This window comes from Vidua macroura, chromosome 3 (genome assembly GCF_024509145.1).
Source record: "Vidua macroura isolate BioBank_ID:100142 chromosome 3, ASM2450914v1, whole genome shotgun sequence".
Classification (NCBI taxonomy): domain Eukaryota; kingdom Metazoa; phylum Chordata; class Aves; order Passeriformes; family Viduidae; genus Vidua; species Vidua macroura.
The window spans coordinates 21872935-21890640 of NC_071573.1; the positions used below are offsets into that span (position 1 = coordinate 21872935).

At 41.7% G+C, this 17706-nt stretch overlaps 1 protein-coding gene and 1 long non-coding RNA gene across 4 annotated transcripts in view; one reads left to right on the plus strand and one right to left on the minus strand.

Annotated features, from left to right (window-relative positions):
• Nucleotides 1-12442, plus strand: part of SUSD4 (sushi domain containing 4) — a 71151-nt gene extending 58709 nt beyond the window's left edge. For all 3 annotated transcript variants that reach the window (XM_053973884.1, XM_053973883.1, XM_053973882.1), the window contains exons 6-9: nt 7747-7938; nt 8455-8599; nt 9828-10210; nt 11377-12442. In XM_053973884.1, the coding sequence (XP_053829859.1) occupies nt 7747-7938; nt 8455-8599; nt 9828-10210; nt 11377-11405 (749 nt within the window). In that variant the 3' untranslated portion in view covers nt 11406-12442. The remainder of the gene's footprint in view (nt 1-7746; nt 7939-8454; nt 8600-9827; nt 10211-11376) is intronic.
• Nucleotides 6611-7830, minus strand: LOC128805301 (uncharacterized). The gene is made up of 3 exons (XR_008436370.1): nt 7759-7830; nt 6900-7021; nt 6611-6752 (listed from the first exon to the last, which is right to left on the minus strand). It is a non-coding gene; the product is annotated as an uncharacterized LOC128805301 (long non-coding RNA).
• Nucleotides 12443-17706: the final 5264 nt, after the last annotated feature.

Here is a 17706-nt window from a genome sequence, read left to right on the forward strand (position 1 = left end):
GTTAGCTGGGGCAATGCAGACAAAAAATTTTCCTGAGGGTTATTTTATGATATTAATCTTTAACTGTATCTGACAAGGCTCCTTGGAAGGGAAAATAACAAATTGCTTACCTTGAAATCAAACTTCTCTCTGCTTTATGGACATGGTGCACTCACAGAACATCTTCCTCAAATGGAGGGTACTGTAGCTACAGACTCTGTGCATCAGGAAGTCTACTCTCTTGTTCATTTCCAGAGATAAAACCCGGTATTTAAAGGGCAGAACTTTCACCAATCAGTGTAGGCAGACACTTGGGAACTGAACATAAATAACAGAAACCAACACTCCTCCATGCCTTCCTGGTCTTGTAAAATGATCTGTGAAATTACAGTGCTAAGATCATCTGCTGGTTTTCCTTGCCCCTCTTTTTTTTTTTTTTTCCTTGTAGCTCTCCATTGGGAATGGGATCTTGTGCTTTTCCTTCATTATGTGGAATAGCTTGATTTCCTCAGCCTTCAGCTGAACCCTGGATTACAGCTTGTCTATTCCAGCCTTCCTTGTCTCCATCAGTCCCTGATGACTGGTGTAGGTTACCCCACACAAACTCAAGGGATTCTTGCTTACAACAGAGAAAAAAAGCTATTCAAAAAAGAGGGATTAAAGTAACATAAAAACCCACTGATGCATCCTCCTTTCAGTGAGCACTGGCTTTTCCAGACATTCCTCACAGGAGCCTTTAGCTGTCTGGTTTTCTTAGCCAGCTTCCTGACTGCTCTCTCTCCCCCCTCTATCTCCATTATACTTCTAAGCACTTTGACCTTTTCTAGTCCTCAGGTTATCCTGGGATGCCTGTCAAATACCCAAGCCTTGATTTATTTTGGAGTTTTCTAAGTCCTTCCTGCAAAGTGTCTGTGTAGTCCCCAGCATCTGCTTCTCAAAGTCCTAAAAAGACCATTGCTGATCATAAAGCCATCCACTCATGAGGGAAGGAAGAAACAAAATTGGAAGAAAGTGATGAAGAAAGCCAAAATTATCTGCTGTAAATGAGACCACAGTGCTCCAAGCATTCACATATTAATAATGAATATAAATATTTCCTTAAATATAATTGCAGGCCATTTGCTAAAAGAAGTCATAGCGTTCTAGCTGCAAACTTGTCATCAATTTTTTTGTAGTTTACATTAAACTTTCACTGTTTAACTTATAATTTATAGGAAAATATCACTTAGAGTGTGCTTCATCCTGTATTTGTTATGAAATGTATTTGAAACTAAAAACTTTAGCATTGATATCAATGTTTCACAGGGTACTGTGCTGGGAAGGGCAGAGTTGTTGAGGTTGAGTGTGAATTTGGCATGATGCTCCTGTAGGAGCTCAACTGACTGGAACTGCAAAACCTGCTGTGTAATTTGCAATTCCAGGAAGGAAACATGTACCATAAGTGATTGTAAAACACTGTCTGTTTCCATTTTGGAATCAGTTGATATTAAATTATTATTAAAATATGTTTGAAACTAGTTTTATACTGTTTCATTAAATTCTCATTAAGATGGTGTTTGTCAAAGCTAGACCAGAGAGCAGCTTTTCTTTAAAAAACTTGATTATTCAATTAATTTCACACTCTATAGAAGGTGAGAAGTTCTCACTGTGTGCACATTGAAAGGCTTACCTCAGTGTCAAAGCTGGTTCAGAATTACTCAGGGGTGATTTTCTAGGGGTACAGCCAGCAGTCTGGAGCCAGAAGACCTGGGGTATGTTCCTGGCTTGCTGAGTGGTTGAGAAGAAATTGCTTACCTGTTAGATGTCTTTTCTGTAGAAAACATCTAAGTGGCATTGTGAAGGTTAAGTAATCAAGAAAGGTTAAGATTGAAAAGAATTTGGATACTGTTGGCTGAGAATACAATATCATTAATAATTCTTGCTCTAGGCTTTCAAGAAATAAATTCTGTAGCAACTCTTTGAGAGTTCAAAGTAAGAATCTTGCATCTTCATTACATTCAGTCAGGCCTAAATAGGATTTACTTTATGTATGAGTGCTCAGTTGTTTCCAAACTTTCTATTCTGTTATTACTCTTGGTGCTCCTTTTTTGCTGTGGGAACAAGTAATGAGAAAAGTTCCTGAAAGCACGGCATCACTTTCAGAACACAAATTCAATGGCCTCCAAGTTTGTTCCAGTACAGCTGTAAAAGGCACCAAGTCTCCCTTCACAGTGCCAGCAGAATTTGTTGTAGGAATGTTTCATTAGGATATTGTTAAGCTGATGTTCACAATCAATGAAAATTTACTCCAGTAATGCTTCCTGTTCTGCTTACATTCCTGAAGAGTGTCATTTAAAAAAAGTCTCATTAAGCAGCTGTTCTTATAAAGAGATGTTTTGACAGGGCTTATTTTAAAGCAACTGGATTTGCTATTTCCTTCCTTTTACAAACTTCTAAATTTCTTCTTCAAGCTTTTGATTGGATATGAGTGGTTAAGTCCAGTAGTTTTCTTCCATCCTACTTAGAATACTGGACATTTTAATGGGAACTTTTGTTTTGCTATTTTAGAAATAAAATACACTGGGTTTTGTACATTTCTGTAAATTGAAATGTAAGTATAGAATAGAAAATTCCCTTTTTTAGTATTCAAAGTGCAGAATTAATTTCCTCAGGCTCTATACTGTGCAGTACAGGTGTGATTCATTTGCTGGTAATATCTGTGGAAATGGACAGGTCTGTCAAGTGAACTGGACAGGAATTCTTCTGAATATGAAAGAAAAACTTCTTGGTTAATGATTTGTTTTATTCTGAAGGTATTAAGGGTGATAACACTGAGGGAACCAAGAAACCAAGTTTATTAGCACAGTGTTCATAAAGAAGAAGGAAAAGGAACAAACATGTTCCTGGAAAAAATATAATTTTCAGATCTTGCATCCCTAAGCGTGTGTTTATACGGGGGCAGTATATGGAAAAGGATCCCTCCTTAGGCTCCAGAAGCCAGCCAGTAAAGCTTCAGGTGGGGACCTGGCCACCCTTGATGGGAAGGGTCAGACCTGCTGGGACACACACAGCTGTGCTCTCATGGAGTAAGTGACAGCTTGAATTTAACGTTGGTTGGGATGCCGTAGCCAGGTGACAGGTGTCCAGATTCCTGGTGATAATTAGTGTCCTGATGTGTACAAAAATGACAAGTGAGGGTCAGGAGAAACTCTTGTTCTATTTCAGTTTGTGAGCAAGGCAGAGAGTGTCTCCCCCTCTCAGATGATTCTCTGAGTGAGACACACCAGCATTTTCCTGCACAGTGGAACTGGCAGGTTTTTATCTGTGTCTTTCTCATCTGGAAGTTTCATCTTAATCTGTTCTCACTCTTTGCATAATGAGCAGGCATTCACGATGTGTTTGGAAGAGGTGTTATTCTTTATAAGGTGCAAATGTCTCTAATCCTCTCCATCCCTATGTCAAACAGAAATGGCTGGCTTTCTGCTTTCTGCTAACCCAGCTAACCAAGAAATTAATGTTCTACACAAAAGATGAATTAGTAGCTTGAGACAAATAATCACAGTTGGAAAATAAGCTTGCTTGTTCCTATCCTTTTTTTTTTTAATAAGTAAAGGTCCCATACTTCAAGACATTTTTTCTTTTAGTTTTTGGCTCACATAAAAAATACTGGGCAAAAAGTGATTTACCACCTGTCCACTTGGACCACAGACTAAAACCACTAGCCTTTGAACATTGACTAAAAAATGGATTTTGAGCAGTGTAAATATCTGTAACTCCACTGTTATCTCTCTACCAGTGGCTTTTAAAAAGTCATGCAATGTCTTTATTCTGTGCCATCAATGTTAAATGAGAATATGCTAATGCCAGAAATCTTTCCTCCCTCTTCCAGTTCCAGTGTCAACATTGCAGAATTATTGCAGCATCCTCCAGGCAGAGTTTAAAAAGCTTCTTGACCATAGTGGGTAGGAAAAAATCACCAGGTGAACATCATTAATTCCTCAATTAATGAGGAATGGAGCCTGTGCCACCCTCCCCTGGCCCTGCTCCAAGGGATGTGGCTCTGTGGAGGCTGTGATGGAGAGGACACTCCGTGGGGCAGACCAGCCCTTGCCTCTGCTCCAGGCCACAGTGCCACACTCCAAGTAACACAAGGCTCAGCTCCCCAGGTTTTAAGCTCTTCTTGGTAGTGCTAGTCCTTCATTAAAATCAGCCAGAGCAGACAGCTGATCTCAGAGGAGAGCCCTCAGCTCCAGCAGCTCCTAGGAGCAGGCAGGGAACTCCACCAAATCAAATTAGGAATTCTTCCCTTCAACTTCTTTGAGTAACAGGACTCTTGAGCATCCAGCAAGGGATTTGTTTGCCATATAAACACAATTGCTCTTTCTTTTTGATGAATGATTCAGCTTTTCAGCTGTGCGTGCTGAGCTATAAAGTTCCTGTACATCCCCTTACAGTCTGTGGCCAATTGCTGTACAAAGACAGATCCAGAGACCCGGGATCACCTGCTGCAGGACCACCAGCAGACACTGTTTAAATTATGTCTGTCCCTCTGCCAAGCTCCAAAGTTAAGGACACAGGCATGTGGTCTTTTAATGCTGGTCGTCAGAAAATACTACTGGATTATCCATGCTGGATGTTGTAATTGGAGCATTAAAGTCTCCAAAGCCTTATAAAGTGAAGATGCTGAAAGCTATTGGTAGTAAAGATTTAGTATCACAGCACTTAGGGCTTTTTTTGATCTGTGAGACCTTTTTGAAGTAGAATTCCCTTGTTTCTATGATTATTGTGCATACTGCTATTGGCTTTGGCAATGAAAATGAACTTGTCAGATATGCTTTTATTGTAATCAATTTATGGCTATTTTCATTCTGTGAGTTTGATGCATTTGCCTGAAGTCCATGGCCTGTAATTTCCAAACACAATTAGGGTTCATCACTGGGAATGCTAAAATTTTAAATTTCCTAAAAAACTTCAGTGGCCTTAGGTTTGTCACTGGAGTTTCCCTCCATATTTGATCTGTCACATTCCTTTAATGCATGTAACCACTATCATACACTGGCATCTGGCATAAATAAGGGTTCAGACCCTATAAGGTGACCAGCTCTGCACTAAAAATTTTCTGTCCAAGAGAGCCAAGAGAATTCAGCTGCTCTCCAGACTTTCATAATCTTTCTTTTCTATGATCAAAACCAAGGCCACTTGCTGGCTGTCCTTCCACTGTACATCTTTAAAGGATCTTGGATCAGGATGGCCATGGGAATGAAGTGAGTGGAGAAAAGGACTGAATGTATAACTAACTGCCCAGAGGTAAAAGTGAGTCCATTTAGGGTTGTTTGTGATGTACCTTTGACTTGATTTATGAAAAGAGGCTTTGAACCTGAGTGCTATAGACTGTACGTGGGGGCCAGTTTGCCCATGGAAGTGTTAAAGGGATCCTGACAGCGGTTGAACGTGAAGTTCAGGGGAGGTGGTGAGTGACACTCCAGGTAAGTTAGAATCCCTGACTCCTGCAGTCCAGTTGACATAAGAATGAAGCACTGTTTCAGCTGAGCTAAAAGCCCTCAGTTCTAAACCTGTTCCATTGCATCTGTTGGTTCCCAGTGTTTCTTGCAGGAGCTGTTGGCAGATATGATTCCATAAACCTTGACTAATTCATGACTAATACTTGTCAGGGCAATAAAAAATTGTTTGCAGGAGTTTCCAGGCAGCACCAATACACAAGCATTTCCCTTCAAATATGGATGTGTCCCTGGAAGGAGTGGCACCCTTTTTAGTACTGGGGACATGTCCTGCACAAAGAGTGACACTCTCATTTTTGGGTGTTATAAAATACACCTCAGTTTGTAAACAGACTGGCAGCTCCATATCTGCATTGTCCCCACAGTGTATAGCTTTAAATCTGCCTAGAAATGTGTCATTCCTGAGCTGACCCACATTGCTGGGATGACAGCTTTGAGGGATTTTTCTATTCAGCGGGCTGCTTTGGCTCTCAGTGACATTAAGAGGTTAGGGATGATGTAGCAGCTACATTGCTGGAGGGGAAAATTAGTTTTTCTGAGTGTTTCTCTTTGTGGTAAGGTGTGCTCTACTTGTTCATTGCTCGAAAGGCTGTGGGCATCTACACATCTCTTGCACACTGCCAGAGCTTGGCAAAATTCAGTTGCAGAGGAGCTTAAATTGTTCTCTTTGTTCTCATGCTCTAAGCATAGGTAATAAAAATGTACCAGGTTTCCTTATGATAGGCCAGGATCATGGCTTTCACTGATCATTTCCTTTTAATATACAAGAATTATTAATAGGTGCTTTCTTGCTATTTCAGTCTGACAACCTCACCCTAATCTTAAGAAAATTGTTTTCAATCTTGAGTTGACTTCCCAGTGAAGCATTCCTCTTTCTTGTGGTCCCAGAGACTTTGGAAAGTGTGCAGAGCATTGAGGATGTGAATTTTTATGTGAATTACTTACTCTGATTTCAAGTTATTATTAAGCCTTGCCAGTGAAAATGCAAACAAAACCATGTCTCCAGAGAATGAGGAATAGACGTTGCTGCACATTGTAATCAGCCTCTCTTGAAGATTCATTTAATATCTTGTGTATTTTTTTATGAAATGCATTATTCATGTAACAAGATTCACAGGGAGAAGCAGCTGAATTGTAATTTCTGGGAAGATTCTTCTTCCAAGAGATGTCATTTTCATTATTTAAATCAATGCAGCAGGTCTTGCCTGCATGGGAGCGGCATGAAGTGAAGGGAAGGGCCTGTAGATGGGGCACTGAGCCAGCCAGGAACTGCCTCTGAAGGGAAATAAAAGCAGCCATCCAGTAACTGAAGCCCTTTTGGGTCAGTATGCAGTCATTTGAAACATCATTACATTTTGTAGGGTTTTTTTTTTTGCCCTGTGCTAGAAGCACTTAAGACAGCAGTAATCAACCAACACTTACACCGTGGAAAAGTTTCCTCTTGTAAAAAATACTGCTTGTGAGCTGCTTTCCCCACTGCTGTTTTCCAGAGTGCTCCCTCAGTTCTCCATGGAGTTCATCTGCCTGGGCTGTCATTCCAGGGCCTACAGGAAAGGTCCCACATGTTTATATTGCAATTCTCTCTTATTTACCTAACCCTAAGTAAACCACTCTACTTAATTAACACACGCTCAGCCTCTGCTATATTTAAGACATCACTCCACCAGTGGTCCCACTGAGATCAGTCAGGCTGTTCAGAAATAACAAAACACAAATACCACCAGTAGACTTTAAGCTCAACTTAATAAAATTACAGTGATACGGACTGCACATGCTTAAGCAACACTAGGTGCTTTGCATCTCTTGCAGCACTGCTGATGGCAAACATTTTTTAAAAGGAATTTAATTAATGCATATAACCACTTAATTATGTTAATGAAACAAAAAATAGCATGTTACAGCTGAATTATAAATGCTTTATGAAGAGCATGATTCTCCTTATTTTGACTGCCCTGCTCCATCCCATGAAGCCACCTGATGGGCATGTGTCCCCTTTTGTCTTCCTCTCACCCTCCTCTTCCCACAGTGGGTTGGAAGCTTCCCAGATCCCACCTCAGTGACCCCCTGGCACGTGCATCCCTCCGCTGGTGTGGATGGCCACCTGGCCTGCCTGGGCAGTGGCCTGGTGCCACTGAGACGTACCCAGAACCGCAGGGAGCCGAGAGGGAGCCTGAAGTGTGCCTGCTGCATTTTGACACTCTGAAGCAGCCCAGTGCTGGGTTGCTGGCATTAATGTCTTTCTCCTTTTCCCTTTGTTTGTTTGCCCAAGTTTGTCCACTACCTCCAATGGTGAGTCATGGAGACTACATCTGCCACCCGCGGCCTTGCGAGCGCTACAACCACGGGACGGTGGTGGAGTTCTACTGCGACCCTGGTTACACCCTCACCAACGACTACAAGTACATCACCTGCCAGTATGGAGAGTGGTTCCCCTCCTACCAAGTGTACTGTGTCAAAACAGGTAAAGGACTGTCCTATCCTAATAGGCCTGTCATCTTACAGCCCCTCATTTCAGAGCAAATTTGTAGGTTGGCAATGCCTGGTGAACTTCGTCTGTTTCATGGTTAAGTGATGAGCATTGATTTTAAGATGCTGCTATTTTCAAGCTCCTTTTCAAGAGTCTCAGGTTTTGAAAAAGGCTAAATATAATGCATTCCCAAGATTCTGAATGGATCTAAACCATTTTGATCATTACCTCTTCAAATGTATTTTTTAACATCTGGATATTTTTACATGTATGCAAGCTAAGGTCATGATTGCATGTATAAAAGACCAGTCAAGGGGAAAAAGCAAGATCCAGCCTCTGTGACAGCTTTATGTTAAGACTGCTTTTGGTACATGGCAAATGGGTTATGTGTGTTTTTACAAGTTGCATATAAAAAATGTCCGGTCCTAACTGGCATTTCTGAGTAGTGTTGAATATAAAATAACAACTGGAATATACAAGCACAGCTCTTGTATTGTCTTTCTGTTACAGAACAAACCTGGCCAAATACACAGGAGACCCTCCTGACTACATGGAAAATAGTGGCATTTACTGCTACCAGTGTTTTATTAGTACTGCTACTGGTTATTTTAGCCAGGATGTTCCAGACCAAATTTAAGACACATTTCCTTCCACGGTTTGTACTGGTTTCTTTCTTACTTTGAAGGTTGAGGGGCTCGATTCAGTTTTCACACTCAGCACTCCTTGCTGGAGAGATGGAGCAGCTCATGAGCCTTGCAGATACTTTGTTCTGCTCTGAGCAGAAGTCCCTGAACCACTGGTGTGGAAGGGCACCCCCAAAAACCTGCAGTAGTCCTTCATGCAGCTAAAGTAAAAGGCAAATTTTGCCAGATTCACTCTGGGAGTAATTACTGCTCTTCTATTGAGAGCTGCTGCTTCTGCCTGTAAAAATAGCTGACAATATTTTTAAGTACTCGTTTTCAGGTGCTGGGGGAATTAATTTTTTAACTACTGTAGACTTAGTAATGTAAGTTTTAAGAAAGAATTTCTTTTTTCTCTATGGACAAATTTATATTAAAGGTTTGCTTTACCTCCATTAATGTTATTTTCATCACGATTCATAAACATCTCCTGCATCTTCCTTTATTTCCATAAAATATCATGGAGCTGGGAGCATTTGTCATTGATTCACATAGTGCTCTCCATAAGGAAGGCCTATAGCCTGGACTTGTCTGGCTTACTAAAATGGCTTTCAGTCCTCTCCTTTTCAGATGTTTTCACGTCTTAAAAGATCAATTCCCTCCTGCCTGGACTATACTGTGTTTAATAGGCTACTAAGTAGAAACTTTGGGGTTTAATGGATCTTCCCAATTAATAGAAATCTTTTGCTTAAAAAAGAAACCAGCTTAATACTGGTTAAGGAAGCCTCCATCATTTGAAAGCAAGGCCTGAAGGAGGTCACAAGTCTTGCCACCAAACCCTTGTCATCCAGCAGTAGTGATCTCAGCACCTACTTACTTGGGCTGTAAACACTTTTGCGCTCTAGCATTCATTTTGCCAGGGATTCAGACACTTTTGCCTGGTGAACTACATCTGTGATCTTATATCCATGACACCTACTGTGCACAGCACAGCAAATGGTGCTCCTTATCTCTTCCACATACCTGTTTACCTTCCCTTCTTGGAACTGTTTTTCCCATTACCGGTTTAATTTTTTCCAATTGTAACAGATTCCACCTGTCAACCCAAGCATAGTTTGGCAAACATTTCTGTGAATGTTGATGACCCTGTAGCTTCATTTGGCATGACTAGAAAGTGCTGTGTTTACTGGAGTTCAGCAGCTGCTGTGAGGTGCTGCTGACATGCCCCTGCTCTCTGTGATAACCTTTCTGTGTTTGATGTAGAGGCAACCAGGAGGGCTCCATGGGCGACCCTGACTTCGTGGTGGTGGATGGTGTTCCTGTCATGCTGCCTTCCTACGATGAAGCTGTCAGCAGCGGCTTGAATGCCCTGGCACCCGGATACTCAGCTGTCACAGACCAGGGGCATATTTTGCAGTCAGAAGATCAGAATCCCCCTGCTTACCCCGGTCCCAGGATTCCAGACACACAGCCCAATGAATTTGAGACCTGTGACAGTAGGTCGTGTTCCTCTGAACTGCTCCAAAGTTTGTACCCATCCCTGACATGCCAAGCGGCAGCGCTTCCCGGCTCAGATCAAACTGACGTATCCCACAGCACTGACGGGGACGCTGCATCCACGAGTCCCCGGATCGATATCACAGATGGTGAGTCTTGCATAGGTGCAATAGGTGAGTCCATGGACAGGGGACATCATTTGTTTGTACTGGCAGAGCAGGAATTCACCCAGCTGATTCGCTCCTACTTTCTCCATGGCTTTGTCTACACCTTTAATTCAAAATTTTTGTAAATCATAAAACTCCATGGTTATAGAATTTCATGTCTGTGATATGTCCTTGGTGCATGTGATTTGAATGCCAGGCCAGAAGGCTCCTGTCCAGACCCCAGTCTCATCAACAGAGATGTCAGCAAACACCTGTGTACAGCAGCAAAGCCAACCCTCATCTTGCCTGTGCTGGTCTGTTCATCTGCTCCTCAACTCCTACGTTCACAGTTCTCTCACATACCCTGGCTTTCATAGCAAATAACAGGATTTTCTCCTTGAAAGAGGAGATAAATAATATTTTCATACTGGGCCAAAATTAGCAGCCTTTATTAGCAAACTCATGATGTCTGTGCATCCAGCAAAATGTTCCTTCCATCTGAGGCATGTGAGCCTTAAGCCATGGACATGGAAGTCACAGCATAAGGAGAACGTGCCACAGGTCCGTGTGCCAGGAGGGAGCTTGCCACGTATTACTGCCTGCCTTTAAATCTAACATGAGCATGTACTGACACGATTTCATGCAGTTCTGGTTGGTGCTGCTCAGCATGTTAAGGAAACTGGATGGCTTTCCTTGGAGACATTTATAGGGAGAGGCTCATAGCCCGCTCTCCATTGTCACTGAGCTGAAGCTCAGTGTCCTAAATTCAATGTGGGTGAAGATCTGGGTAGAGGAAGTCTTCTGCTTCAGAGGGGTTTGGATAGTTTTACTGTTATCACAAGGGGAACAGGAAACCCAGGAGGAGAGGAAAAAATTGTGGGGCTGCCAGTTAAAGTCCCTTCCACTTCTGAATGCTGCTTCAGTGATTAATTAGTAGCAAGGATATTTGTGTTTAGGTTTTTGTGGTCCTAACTTATTGGAGATAATCTGTGTAATTTTACTTATCTAATTTTCATAGAGGTATCAGAGTCTGAGTGTGTCTAGAATTGGCAATATCCCATGTCTTGTTCAGATTTTGTTTTTGGTTTTGTAGAATTGGTAATAATACTCTGCAAAAGCAAAAAGGGAAATTCAATCAGCAGTCAATGCTATTTCTTTGTTTCTCCTAGAGATTCCTTTGATGGAAGAAGACCCTTAGCCTGCACTGAGTCGTGTCCTCGTCACATTGCACTGTTGGGTGACATGAATCATGAGGATTCAGAGATAGAAAAGACTCTCTGTGGATTTGGGGAGGGTGTTTTCCTACTTATCAATCTTCCACGCGATGATGTCACCAGGTTGGGTGTATGTCTTAATCCACAGCGGGGATAACAACGTCAGCATTTGGAACAGCAGCAGTTTTATGAATGAATCCTGGGGATTTGATGAGAGCAGATGTAGAAAAAGAACTGTGGCTTTTTAGAAATTAAATGTATATCTGCATCGCAGAAAGTCATACAGCTCTGTAAGAAATGCTATTGGATTTTGATACTAACTGCCTCACAAAAGCATGTCAAATTATGTAAATTTGCTTATAAAGACTGCTTTAAATTATCTTTGGACCTCTAGTTTATGAAGAATCCTTTCAAGTGTACAAAATATCAGTACTGAAACACACACAAAAAAAGAGGAAAGATCCTCTTTGGCTTTCCTATGATAACCAGGAAGTTTTTGATTTAGTTGTTGGTGATTTTGCTTCAGACCATGTCTGCAGAAAATATAACAGAAATGATGGGATTAATATATACTTTGATGTACAATAGCAAATATATATAAATATATATATATATTTAAAAACTCTTAAAGAGAAAGAAAAGGAAAGATTCCCAGGTCACATAACGATCTGGAGATTTTTTTTAAGGTAAGGCAGAATTTATATCATAGACAATATTCAAAGTAAAGTATCAATATTTGTATTTATGCACTTCTGTGACTACATTGCATTTGATAAATCCTGCTGTAATATGAGAGATCTAGAAGATGTTAAAATTATGAAATACATGCTTAAGAAATGTTGAACTGCCATGCTTCAACCTTTCTTAAGCTCTTAAATATATATATATATATGAGAGTAATCTACAGTCATCGCCCAGAGCACTGCCTTGTCCCTGTACATTGTGGTAGTATTCTGAGCCATTATTGTAGAATACTTTTTTTAAAAAAATAATAAAGCTGAGTTTCAGTTCTTTTGACTTATCTGATTGTTGTGTAGTTGGCCTTTTTTTTCCTTCCTCACTTCTTTCACCAGCTCCTACCTGAAGGTAGGAGGTAGCAGAACACCTGTCCTGTGGCATTTTCAGCTTTACATCCATTATCCAACTGGAAATGGAGAGAGTGGTTTTGGTTAAGCAGAGCACAGGGAATGGGTGCAGCAGGGCACAGCTTCTGCAGATGCAATGTGGGTCTCATTGAGGGTTTTCTCTGCTCTGCAGGCTGGGCCAGAGCATTGTGCTAAAGCTGGTATGAGGGGTTCACTCCGTGGTGTTACAGACTATTTGTTCTTTGTCAGGAAAATTCCTGGCTGTTTCATGTACTTACTGAAATCCAAGAAGATTTTCTTGTCTTATTTTTGGTATTGTGCAGATGAAACATCTTAAACCGGCAGTGTTTGAAAGAATAACTCACTCTGTATTAATGACAGAGATTGCCATCATGTGGGCTAATCCAACCCAAAGAGGAAAATATGACTGAGTTCTGATTTTATGTACAAAGTAAATTAATAATATCTCTATTGTTGCAAATAGAGGATCACTACAAGCTGCTCTATTATTTTTTCATGATTCTTTAATGATTTATTTGTATTGTGGTAGCATTTAGTGGCCCCACTCATGAGCCAGGCTAGTGGAATAATAGATGTGCTGCAAGTATTCAAGAAAAGTGTTTATTAGCATCCTGTCAGCAACTGTACATGACAGCAAGAAGCAAAAGCAGACCAAAAGCTGTGGCGAGCAGAAGTAATTCTGTCAATTATCCTACGGTAAGATTGATGAAAACACAGCCATTGGTACTGAAAAATGAGACATGTTCCATATTATCCTCTATCCTTGCTTAGACAATATTTGCATTTTTCTTCTCCTGAATTGTCTCAGTGGCAGCTGTATGCTCAGGTTTATCCCACAGATGTATCTATCAGGTGTTTGTACTTTCTTGGCTACCCCTTCCTTTTTAGATCTCAAGCTTTCCAGAGGTGTTTGCACGACTAACTGAGGCTCGGAATTACCAGTCCAGCAAACAAGACAGGAGTGCTGTAAAACCAACCCTGAAATGAAGCATGCCCCAAGCCTCCAGTCAGTTATGTGATGTCAGTTTCATAATGCCATTGAAAAGTATTGGATTTACTTTAAATGCCTTATAAAATATTATGAAATCCATCTTTGCTGGTCTTTTAGTGACTGGTGAAATTTCATGCCTTATTAAATTTTTTTGCTTCCAATTATTAATTTCAGTTATGAAAGCTTCTTGATTAATATTTGGAGCTCTGAGGTTTTACAGATTTACACTGCTGTGTGTATTGTATTGCAGTCATTTTATTAAGGGAGCCAGACAGGGTAACTGAAGAAATGTAAATTTATGACTTATTAGACCATTTTTATTTTAAGAAATGCAGAACTGCAAATACACCAGAAAACATGGATGTATTAATTTTGCTTGATAGCCTTTTGACATGACTCTGCTAAATACAGTTTTTAAAGGGAAGAGGTTTTTACCATTTTTTTGCTTGTGTTGGATAAAACTTCCTGAAAGGCTGTTTTGGGGGGGATTATTTGTGTGGTTGAGTTTGGGGGTTTTGCATGTTTGAATATCTGGGGCGAAAGAGAGGATTTTTTCTGATGCTATTTTCTTTCCACATAGGGCTTGTATTCTCACGAGAGGACTGCCTGCCTCTGGATCCACACCTGTGTCCCAACCCACAGGGTGACACCCTGGGCTGGGGGCTGCCCCCGGGTGCCCTCAGCCTGCCTAGCAACCTGGACACCCTGGAGAACTCCACAGCTCCCTGGCCTAAGACCTCAGGGTGTTTTCAGAGCCTCAAGAGACAAGAGGGCTGCTATGCCCACGGCAGGATGTCCACTGTGTAAATGAGACCAGATGGGAGGATGAGCGCATCTTATGCAGATCAGAAGCTGTTTTCCCTTGAATTAACTGGATGTGAATTAAAACAGATCCAGGAAAACCCTTGTTAGTGAGGGGTTAGTGAAGACGGACAACTCGTGCCTTCTGTAGAGAGAAGAAGGGTGTGTACTGAGAACTCCAGGAAAGAAAAACAAGAACTGGCTTCACCCTGCCAATATTTCTAAAAATGATAAAAGAGGAGCAGAAGTAAGCAATGTGTCAGCCTTGAACACTGACTTATGAACAGGGACTTGACCTGCAGAGTGCTGGGTGAAGGGTGGTGATCCAAGGTCTCACAGGAGCCCTGCAGGGAGTGAATCACAACCTGAGCATGAGTCAACAGAACCTGCCTGTTGTGAAAATGTTAAATGTCAACACAGGAGTGTTTACACAGAACTGTAACTTATAAAATGCATGAAGCAATTGTTCAGCTGCACTCAGCACTAGTAAGACCTCAGCTAGAGCAGTGTGTCAAATGTTGAGCAGTTTTTTTCCTCTTCAAGGGAAATGTGGTGCAGATGGATGGCAGCCAAGCAGAGAGAATCAAGCAGAGAGAATTGGAAGAACCTGTCCTGTCCTCGCAGGTCACAGATTATGTAGTGTTCAGTGTGAACAACAGAAGACCAAAGACAACACAGTTTTCTGTGTTTCAGATTTCTGTAAGAAATATATTTTGCAAAGAAGATGGAATTTATCTGTATAAGTAGGACAAGAAAAATAGACATAGTTGAGGCTTGAGAGAATTAGGATTAGATATTAGGAAAAACATTCTAGTCACAGGAATGGTTACTAGGAGAGAGGGAGATGATCTGAAGAAGCTGTAAAAACCTCTGAGGGATTTTTTAAGACTGTTTTAAATAAGTAGAGGCCAGGAAAACATTGGGGGAGATGCACAATGTGAGTTTTGGGGCCCCTTCTCATTCTGTCTCTGCATGATTCCCAGCTTGTGAGAAGTAAACTTGGCTGATGCCCAGTTTTGCCCATAGACTAATTGCAAACTGATGGTACTGGGCACACTGGTCAGTGCTCATCAAAACCACAGCCAGAAATACTCTCGATTCCACCAACAGAAGCTTTCATGTAGTGTGGGCTGAACTCCAATAAAATCCTGTGAATTAAACCCTGTTGCATTGATGTGACATTGATTTCAGAATTTTCTTCTGTGACAAATCCAAACTTGGGATTTTCTGGTCTTCATGTCTATCTTAGGCAGCTAAATGAATGCAGCCCTGCTAATACTCCCTGTGCATTAGGTGAAGTAAATCCTCTCTTGGCAATTATCTGAAGACACCTATTGAGCTCAATGAGAAACAGCAGCTCAGGCAACTGGAGCACAGAGCCCATTGTCATGCTTATGCAAAACTTGCTTCCCATGCCCAAAGGCTGTTTGTTCCTTCCTGCTCTGTGCTGTGGATGGTAGCACAGCTTAGTACTTCAGCTGTCAGAGGGGACAGATGAGAGAAGCACATCTCAAGCTCCTGCTCTTGATCTCCTGTGGATGCCCAGGCATGACTTGGGGGCAGAAAGAATTACAAAACAAGTAAACATCTGCCCCAAAACCAGGGGGATCTCCCATTGTCAAGGACACATCCAGTCCCTTCCCAAAGGAATTGTACTACACTGGAGGGGGAAGCCCTGTGGCAGAGGGGAGATGGGCCCTGCTTTGCCTATCACTCTCCCAGGCCAAGGTGTGCAGCCAGGATAGACAGACAAATCCTTCTCTCCCCATATAATGTATATAACTTACTTCATGCATCCAGATTTCTCTCTTCACTATTATATAGTGGCCCACAGCCTGTTCTTCCAGCCTTACATTTTCCAGGACAGGAAGATAGGTTATTTAACAGCAACAGAAAGGGCTGAGATTGAATTATCTTCTGTCCAGGTGTCAGAGCAGACTTTTAATAATTCACAAAGACCCCATAAAGAAATTGGATGGATGAGGCTAACTGGGATTTGCACCTTTCCTCAGCAAGGCAAAAGGGCTGCCCTGAAGGGCAGGGGCAGCTGCTATGTGAGGACATTTTATAACCCAGGAAAATGGCATTCACCTGCTAAAATATATTAAGCAGAAGCTTGGAAAAGGAAGAAAAGACATTTAAATTTTAATAAAGTCCAGGGGACATAGATAAATTTCCTGTGTTCTCCAGTAAGAACAGAGGGAGCTGTTTGTTTAATACAACTGGTTTAAAAGGAAGTCAAGAGGCAAGCTCAGACTTCCAAGTTTTGGGGCTTCAGCAGCTCTTCTTCACCTCTGCATTTCTGTCATCAGACTGGTTCTGCTTGCAATAAGGGCCTTAGTTTTGGTTTGGATTCACTTTTTCCATTTTACTGCATTTGTCTTCCTTTCTCCTCTGCTTATCCTTCTATTTGCTCAGCTTTTTTTGGTAACTAATACTGTTGTTCCAGTTTCATTCTGCCACCCCAGTCATGCTGGGAAGCAAAACAAGTTGCTTAATTGCAGTGCAGTACCCAGCAGGACACTTTCCCTCCCGTATAAGTGGTTGCTCTTATTTGCCTTGCTCATTTAAGTTCTCAGCAGAGAGGACAAGAAGGGACATGGAGCTCCTCACTCTGCTGGCAAATGGTCCATGAAAATGGTTAGAGAGGGGCACTGAGGGGAGCCCACACTGCTTCATGAGTGCTGTGTCTCTGCCTTGGTCCCAGGACTGAGCTGATGCTCACCAGCTTTCACCTCCGATATTCACAGGTGCATGTGAATGCTCCTATGAAAACAGCAGTTTTAGGGTGTTGTTAAAGTAAGACCTTTTAAAAGACCCCCTCCTTTCTGAAACTGGTGAGCTCACATCTTCAGAAAATTGGCACTGATATGGTCCAGTTAGGGAGCACAGGGTGCACAGCAGGTCACTTCATCTGCCTGCTTCCTGGTGCTCCAGTATGAATTTCTTGTCCCCTGGATAACTGCTTGAACTAAAGAGTTGCTGAGCTGTCAGGTTCACATATTTTCTTTTTTCTTTTTTTTCTTTTTAACCTAATGAGGCTGGATTTATTTTTAACGTTCCTTATTACCATCCACTTCTGACTTCCATCCATCTACTGCTGAGTACATGCTGCTCTTGCCAAAGCAAGTGTCTTCAGCAGCTCTGTGAGCCCCTGGAGCTGCACTGCCCTGCAGGGGATCACATTTGCCACCCTTGTCCCTTCTATTAATTCCATGGCAGCGCACGCTGCTCGCCTGCCTTGTTCAGTGCTCTCATGCTAATAACCATGCAACCAGTTGTTATTTCTTTCATAACCATTACCAGAGCTGCCTGTTGTTAATAATTCAGGGTTAATTACTTACTAAAAATTTTAGCAGAACGATTTAGCTTCACTTAGCCTGTTCA